Source organism: Euwallacea fornicatus, chromosome 4 (genome assembly GCF_040115645.1).
Source record: "Euwallacea fornicatus isolate EFF26 chromosome 4, ASM4011564v1, whole genome shotgun sequence".
In the NCBI taxonomy this organism is placed as follows: Eukaryota; Metazoa; Arthropoda; class Insecta; order Coleoptera; family Curculionidae; genus Euwallacea; species Euwallacea fornicatus.
Window position 1 is genome coordinate 4,168,671 of NC_089544.1, and position 9,155 is coordinate 4,177,825.

The following is a 9,155-nucleotide window of genomic DNA, read 5'->3' on the forward strand; positions in this document are numbered from 1 at the left end:
AGTTCTACATAATGAATACAGAAGAACTAAGGTAAGTTTTATAATTATAGAAATTCCGCATTAGACGGAAAAGAGGTTAATTTTAGCTGAAAAGTAATAAAGTAAAAACCACAGATTATTTTCAAACATAATGCAATCGATTCTTACTAATTATAATGAAGAAATCGTGAAAGTGCGCCAATGTACTGCCCACTGGGGAATTAATTTTTGGTCACCTTATATGTAAATATTTTAGTGCAGTTGTTATGATAGGTATGTTTATTATATACATATACACATAATAACATAATATTTAAATATAATTTTGTTTTTAAAGAATACAATTGATAAAACTCCGTTTTCACGAAAATCTAATTTGCTAACCAATAACTATGCAACACTATCAAGTTTACTTTTATTTAAATTTATTTAAAGAATTATATTTAATCAGTCGTAATAAATAACACCTGAGTGTTTATTCCAAGCAATCCCTTCACTTTGTCAGTAATCTTAACGGAATGAAAGATTTTTTTACAAAGTTTATATCATACTTATATTAAAATAGGTGCATAGTCTGTATAATCGCATATAGCAATTACGTCATTATTTGGGTTACTGTATTGAAATTATCTCAACATTTTTTCTCGAATTTGCCGGTCAGTTTAGGAATTAAATTTCAAAAATCAAATTAATTTTAATTAAATTAAGTAAATTATATAATCCAATTTAGAATGTGCTTTTCATGACCTATTGAGCAATAATTTTGCTTTTTTGATACAAACGAAACGGGAACTATATCGTAACTGCTAAGTGCAATTTATACTGACTGCACCTATATACCATAATATTTTTTAATAAAGCTTATTCAAAGGGATTTAAATTTTTATCACAATTTTCTCTAAATGGATTAGTCTTCTCCAGCTCTTCCACGTCATCTTTGAAGGGATTCATTTTATCGTCGTAATCATCCTCCTCAAATGGATTTGACGGAGTAGGATAACTGCCTGCTGTGGAAGTTTTGTACGTGTGTGAGGTTTGTTCCCGATTTTGTAGGCCCCTATGAGTATTATTGGTTGAAATTGGATAATTGTTTATAATTATTCAATTTTAAATTATATCTTCAGATCATTCAAAAACGAATATAAATCGATTCAACTAGACGTTTTCGAAACGAAAACTTTATAACAAACCAGAGTATGAAAGCCCATTTTACCAAAAACTTTTGCCACTGGAAAAGTGTCTCAAAGAATTTTTTTATTTATGTTTACGGTTTTCGGTAATTCATTACATATTAAAAATTAAGTCTTTTTCGATATCTCCCGTATTTTTGCCTGAAAAGGCAAAATAGTCGTGTAATGAAGATACGGCTTTGCTTCCATTTAATGGATTCTGTATCGCTAATGACTTTTCAGATTCCCACACTGAGAGTCGAAAATGGATCACGCGGTTAATGTTTCGCCTTAAAGAGATTTACCATTTTCAATTCTCTTTCAAAGATTAAGCATTTCTTTTGATGTAAGATGCCAAATTCTTTACGTAATAATACTAGCCTGTATTTCTGAACATTTGAAGATCTTCCTTCTGCATCGAAACCTAAACTAGGCTTACTTTTCATACTCTCTATTGGCCGCGATGGCATTTCCGGTTCTCGATAATAATTTGGCCCCTCTCGTTTGGTCGTGACGGGATTAGAAAATTTTGTCTTGCTATCTACTTGGGCAAACCGAAAAGTCTTTCCCAAAATTTCAGTCCTAAAAAATAGCGATTTAATTGTTCGTCTTTGAGTGAAAACATCATTGGTAGATTAACATAATGACAAAAATGTATCGAGATTAGCATAAATAGTAATTTGTCATCAATAGTTACCTTAAAATATTGTAATTATTGAATACTCCTCGACCAAAATATTCAGCAACTGTTGAAAAACCATCATGTGCTTTGTCTAGCTGATAGTGAAATGTTTCATGCAAGTCTTTATTGTATTCTCTAAAAATAAATCAACATTGAGATTGGAATTATATACTAATATACGACTTATATTAATGATTATTATATTTGGAGTTGTAAAATATCTCCATAAAATTGATATATTTCTTTTAACAATTAGCGTTGAACAAAAAGAAAAAAAAAATAGGGCTGTCATTGACATAATGAAATGCTTAACACATATACTAATTTTTAGTTGCAATGTAAACAATTTTTTCTTACCGTGCCTTTAGAAGGTTCAATAAATTCTTATTTTCTGGCTGGCACGTGGGACATTCCGCTTTGTCGTCGGAAAAACTTTGAAAGCAATGCTGATGGAAACTGTGATTGCATAGAAAATGAACGGTGGGTAATTCTAAGGGATGATGGCACGCTGCGCACCGTGCTCCTAGAAGAGATGTTGATACTGCTTATTAGGATCAGAGTGTATTCTAATGTTCACGATCTCAGCATGATTATCATACGACAGACTGATATCCAGTATCAAATTAAGCACTCAGGTACAATTACTTATTGTATATTAACTTTAGTTTTCTAGTGTCTAAAATTTCCAACGTGTTCTATTAGTTTTAAAATAGATTCGTTCAGTATTACACACATTTGAAACTAACTTGTTCTGACAAAACATCAATTACAACTATTAAAAATCTGAAAAACTTACCTTGAATTCTACTAACACCAGTGGTAAGTTCTTTCAAAAGTTTTTTGAGTTTCTCATTATCTTTTCTATAATTTCTTATTAACTCTGCGATTTCTTGAGCTTTCTTAATTTCCTGTTGTAGTTCGTTCATTATGTACGACCTTATATGTCCCAAACTAATTTCTGCGTTTCCTGTGCATACGGCATCGATAACCAATTGTGGTGAAAATAACCTTTCTTTAGCAATTACAGTTAGCACCTAAAAAAAAACTATATATAAAATTATAAAAAAAACTCTGGAAAATAATAAATATGTTCGATGGACAAACTTACCTACACAGTGTAGATTTCTAATCGTACTATGTGAAGTACAGAAAGTAAGAAATTGCTACGTACCTCATTAAGCAAATCCATTGATGGCTGTTTACTGTCTCTAACACAAGACCAAAGAGCTTGAACCCAGAGTGTCGGTTCTTGATGACCAAAACGCGTGCAACATGCAAGCACAGAGTTTGAGTCATTTTTTGATATATGATACCTGAAATAATATTTCGTATTACATGTGAGACGGCATTCAAAAAATAAGTTAGATAGCATAGCCATATGTAATATGCTTATATTATATGAGAACATTATTTAATTTTATATAATCGCAAAAATTTTCATTTCACTCGAAAACTCAAGTAAAATTGAGTTTATAGTTGTTCAAGTATAAATACACACAAATTATTAGTTAGTAGCAATTTGTAACTAATAATTATTGTTCTCAATCAATCTATAAGAAATAATGGGGTGAATCAGGGAATAGTATCTACTACTTAACATAAATTTTGTTTTCTACTACCTTAAAATTTGTTGATATAAATTCTTCTCTTCATAAATATACAAAATGCCTTCACTGAAAGAATGCATATTACAGACTACCAACGCATGAGACTTGTCTAACTTTACATCTGGGTTTTGAAGCAATTCCAATATCTTTTGGGATAATCTATGTTTCTCATTGGTACCTGAAAAACAGAATTCTATTTTTATAGGCTAAAAGGCAAACTAAATACTCAAAAAATCGTAAAGTATAACTCTGATCACCTTCAGTATTGGCCCAAACTTGCAGGTAATGCTCTAACAAAGTACCATAGACTGAAGGGCTCAAAATGCATCCTTCTGTAATTAAATGTTCCAAAAATTCTACCAAACATTGGGAATTATTAAGAAAAAGATGTATGAAATCTTCAGGATCAGACTTATCAGCCCGATCGTAGTTTCCTATAAAATTAAGATTGAAGTATAAAAGTTTTTAAAATTAATCCAATATTGGAAAATAAGAAGAGAAAATGCTAACCTTCCATCATATTTTCTGATACAAGCGGACGATTATCAGGTTTGTAGTTTGTGCACAATCTTTTCAGGAACTGAGTGCTTTCATATGGCAATTTTTCGACTAACATCTGTCCGTATTTTTTCATGTAATGATCAGCTTCTTCGAAATTTAAATTGGCAATATAATCTAATACCTCCGAATATTTTTGATGGTCTTCAATTTGTATTTTTATGTACCAATCGTGCTTTTCATGTTTTTTTGCCAACATCAGCGCTTCGGTAAGGTTTCCTTGTCTAGAATTAAATATCAAATAAAAGTTTTCAAAAGAGTTTAACTTGAGAAAGAAATATTCCATGCCATTATAATTTTATCGAATATTAGTGAGATTCCTTCCTTAGGTAGAAAAATTTCAATATGATTTGTTACTACCCTATCAATAGATATCCTGTGAAGAATTTAAATGAGCAACTAATGATTTCGCTCTTGAAATGTGAATTACCCACCTGCAAACTTTAATCGCAACATCGACGTCATAATTTAAATCGATTTCTTTGGAAAGAATGAAATCTCTCAAACTGTCCGTCTGACCAACAGCATTATTTAACTTCGTATAGCAATTCAACAATAAGGTGGTATGATCTTCCGTGGCTTGTCCCTGTTTATGCAAGGCCTGAGAAGTACAGACTTCTGGTTATGATGATCTGGCAGCAATTAAACTCTAATATAATAGTAAGAAACTACGGACCAAAGTCTTTATATTTTCAATTTTTGTCCACACACTATTATTACTATCTGAAAATCTACTAACTCTAGAGCTTTTTAAAATTTTGATATTAAAAATTTTATACGAACAGAAGTTACTTCGTTTTCTGAAGACTTACCTGCAAATATACAATTAACTTCTCCAAGTGTTGGGACTCCACAAATTTCCTGATTACATAACTAGGCTCAAGTTTACCGATAGTTTTCGTATACTGCTCAATCGCTCCAGAATGGTCTCCTTTATCACAAAGATGATCACCATACTGTTTAAATATATCTACTAAACCATCCAAATGATACTGTTGACTTTTTGCGATTCTAATTGCCACATCATAAAGGTTTTTTTTGAAGAGGAGAGACAGTTTTGATTGTAAATCTTTCTCGTCGAGATGATATACTTTATAATCTTGATCAATGATGAAGAAAGATCCCCATTCATAAAGAACCGTTCTAAACAAAAAAAAATCAATATTATAAAACCCGATATAAACAACAAACTTCGTTTCACTATTTTGATCGGTTTTTTGGAAGAACTATTTTTGGTAATCGATACGTCTTTTATGGTTAAAACGGTAAATTTTAAAATATCAAACAAAATTTTATTTCATTTAGCTACCTTATGCTGGGCATCACATACTGATAAACTATAAATTTGTTGTAGATATCCAAAACCGTGATTAGGTCTTCTGAATTTGAGTTTGGTGTCTCGGACATATTGCTTATCGACGAAGGTCGATTGCTTTTGGAAATTATAATTAAGTAGCTTCTAAACCATTCTAACATACTCTTTTCTCCGTCGACTGCATAACATGGTCCTCTGCCATCAGGGGTGTAACAATATATTGCCTGAAAAGTATCTCAGTAAAAACAAGATATAAAAGGTTCTATTATAAAATTTGAATATTCGTCTTTTAACGGTATTATTTGGACATTTAGTAATGTTAAACTAAATACAATAAATATTTTTTATTCTTAAACGCACATATTGAATATTTGGTATCTTAAACAATGCCCTACTAAAACATTAAACATTAAGATCTTGAAAGTTTCAGATTATTTAAATATTGGAATCTGGAGTTGAAGCTTATCTTCGTTAATAATGTCGATAAGAAAGCTACATTACACCATGTTTAAAAGAAAAATCATAATATTAAATGTTAAAAAAAACTGTGGGTAAAGGGTTGGCCTCCTTTTTTTTGGACACTATTGAAAAATCAAAAGATCAAGGCAACGCAAACGTAAATATGCAATTTATATTAAATTGTACTAAACGTGTGGGTACTTACATCATTTCTAGCCACCATAAAATTACTTTCCTGCGAAGATTCCGCCAGCACGTTACACCTTTTTGCGCAACCTATGCCATCCAAATGATACTATAACAAATAAAAATGGCAAATAGAAGTGTCTTTGTAATATTGTATGAAGGCACTATGAAAATGAATAAACAAAATCAATGAAAAATATAACTCCAACATTTTGTAACGTTCTTGTCTAATCTTAATGGTTTTTTTTTATGGATGGGAAATAATAAACAATATTAAACATATAATATTCATATTCTAATTATGAGTGATATTTATTATGCCGAAGAAAATGTAAAACTTTAAAGTACTTCTTACCTTTTGCTCCTTTTCCTTATGTGAAATATTGTATACCACCACTTCACTATGTGTTGACACAAATAAAAAGCTTCCATTGGCGGTTATCTTAAAGGCTAATCCAGTTATTTCATTACGTAAATCTTTGAAGAGTTTCTGTTTGGAACTCCTATCCCTACTTATATCACCCCTAGGAAGATATTTAATGTGTTACAACTAGTATCCTCTTGAATGAGTAACTAAACATATTAGTCTCAAGTAGGTGTCATACTTATTTAGAATAAGTCGCCTTGATACAAATTGCACAATATTAATTATTCTTATTAACAAGAAATTTTCAATTTCTTGTTAATAAGAAATTAACTAACCTAAATAGAAGTAAAGATCCATCGACAAATCCCACAGCCATAAGCCGCTGATTATCATGTACAGTAAGAGTACTAACTTGTACGGCAAAAGGTCCAGGAACTGCTCTTGTGACTCTTTGACAAAATGGGGTTTTATTCTTATCAAGCTTACTTATATCCCATACCTTGATTAAAGAATTTATACCAGCATCATCATTCTAAAAAACGTTTAAAGAACATACATACTTATAATTATGTATCACACATGCGGAGTTTAAACCACAACTTGGTTCATTTTGTGACAGTATTTGACTGCAGTTATTATTTTTTATATTGGAGGAATCAAAAATTAAGTAGATCTATTTATTATTGAAGTAATGCCTTTACAATTTGTCTTTTACCTCTTAATATATCTAACCATAAGTAATTATTATCAAATTTTGAAATATGACTTTCTATATACATTGTTTTCACTATAACTAACAAATTTAACTATTTACTTACTCCAATAGTAACAAGAAGAGGGCAATTTCTTAATTGAAACGTGCAATCCACAGAGATTTCATAGGCTCTAAATGAAGTAATATGCCAAGATCTTGACACCAAATGAATTTGGCCTAGTGAGTCCCCAAAAACTAAATGATTATTTCCTGCTGAAGTAGTGTTTATTTTGCATTCCTAAAATTACTACGTTGAAAATATCATATAAATATTAAAAAATCCTAATTTTACTTAATGAATACATTTGCATTTTAAAGAACAAGAATAAGTGCATATGTCAAAATAATACAAAAATTATTTAAATTATTCAGGAGTTTACCTATCAAAATTAATAACTGAGATTTCCAATGAAAATAAATAATGTAAAACTGTGTATGCATCTAGGCAAATGTAAGAAGAGGCACAACTCATCACCATTGATCAGGTCTATTTTCTGTAAATGTGAGTCTGTGAAATATCACAGTTTACACAATCAACATATCAATGTGCAGGGAAGAATGTTCTTATTTCTATTTGTGTGTTTGATTGTGTTTTTCTTTTGGCCTTTGTGCCATCCAGCAAATATCCTAAGCCTATACTTACGCATATTAAATAGCAGTTCTGTAGACCTACTTACTTTGGAAAGTTTGGCCAACTGTTGACTTCCCTCCAAATTTGGTTTCATATCAAAGAATTGAAACTTTCTCCACTAAAAGCAAAAATAAATGTTAAAATAAGGAATTTAAAAAATTCAGAATGATGGTTAGTTATTTTTTAAAGGCCCAAACAAGATTTGTGGTCTCATATTTTCATTGCAAGATTTGTATGGATGCCTACCACAAATTTCTCCAATTCATTTTAACATAAATTTGTTCTAGTTTTAGGGGTATCTAATATTTTAAAGAACCCTTTAGGAGGGTGCAAGACACTATTGTTGCAGATAACATGAGCACTTTGATTGGCTCCACATAAGGTGTACAGCATAAGCTGACGCCAAAGATAAAACTTACTTACTTACTTATACTATGCTAAGTAGCTAAATTAGTCTATAAATTGTGCATATTTCAAATTTCTTAAATAACATTCATATTATGCTATAGACTTCTATAAATCAATCTCACACATTTGATGTGTTTGGTCTTTCAGGTTTGGATGGGATAGTGATGGGGCATCGTGTCAAAAAAACAAGCAATGACCATATTTTATAACTGTTTGCAGTTCAAAGTATGAATGATATTAGCTCACTTTTAAATTTAGGTATTAAAAGAAATTCAATAATTTTTCAAAAAACCTATAGCCTGCTTTGTTTTGATGTTAAGCTTATAATAAATAATGAGCTTACTGGTATTACTATTTTCTTTTACATGCTATTAAAAAATTAAAAAGAAACTCTTTATTTGGTCACCCTTTAGATTTAAGTTTCTTTACCTCATCCAATACTCTAACTCTGTGTTAATTATTGACATGGTGTTGATACCTATGAATCCTAAAGCTCCTCAAGTATCTTTTATAAACTATAAGTATCCCGAGGGGTCATATTTATTTGAAAAGCCAAAAAATTTGCCGAAGTTCTTACCTCCAAAAATGCCATTTTCCTTTTCTAGTTTCAATAATTTTCCTGATAAGTATTGTATAAGAATTTCCTGGAAGTATTCTAAATATACTCCACAGGCCCCAGGATAGCAACGTTTGGTAAATGCTTAAAGATAAAACGAAGGTTTAAATTAAATTATTTGGAACGTTCGTATTCACACATCTTTAAAAATAATAAATATTAATAAATGTAATAAAGACATAAAAGAAATGAAAGATAAGGTTCGGAAATTAGGAGTTTTTAATTCGATGAAGGACGAGCTGTCGAACAGTGCGAGTTGAGTATGAGATTAGGATCCGATTCTATAGGAATGGGAGAGCGAAAATGAAAGTTATCCTACAGAAATCAGCGAATAAAATTTTTTAACTAAACATCGTTGATAAAAATTTTATTTTCACTTTTCCATTTAAATTTTTATTTGGAGTGAATATGGTAAACCAGACAC

At 30.5% G+C, this 9,155-nt stretch overlaps 1 protein-coding gene across 1 annotated transcript; it reads right to left on the reverse strand.

The window, feature by feature from the left end:
- Window positions 1-240: 240 nt before the first annotated feature.
- On the reverse strand, window positions 241-9,141 carry Vps11 (vacuolar protein sorting 11). The gene is made up of 18 exons (XM_066281805.1): window positions 8,693-9,141; window positions 7,754-7,825; window positions 7,141-7,314; window positions 6,658-6,854; window positions 6,311-6,479; window positions 5,975-6,064; window positions 5,305-5,534; window positions 4,808-5,138; window positions 4,430-4,596; window positions 3,948-4,219; window positions 3,695-3,871; window positions 3,450-3,615; window positions 3,002-3,143; window positions 2,627-2,864; window positions 2,188-2,353; window positions 1,846-1,965; window positions 1,530-1,730; window positions 241-1,036 (listed from the first exon to the last, which is right to left on the reverse strand). Exons 1-18 carry the CDS (start codon window positions 8,705-8,707, stop codon window positions 841-843), a joined length of 3,123 nt encoding a protein of 1,040 aa, XP_066137902.1. The 5' UTR covers window positions 8,708-9,141; the 3' UTR covers window positions 241-840.
- Window positions 9,142-9,155: the final 14 nt, after the last annotated feature.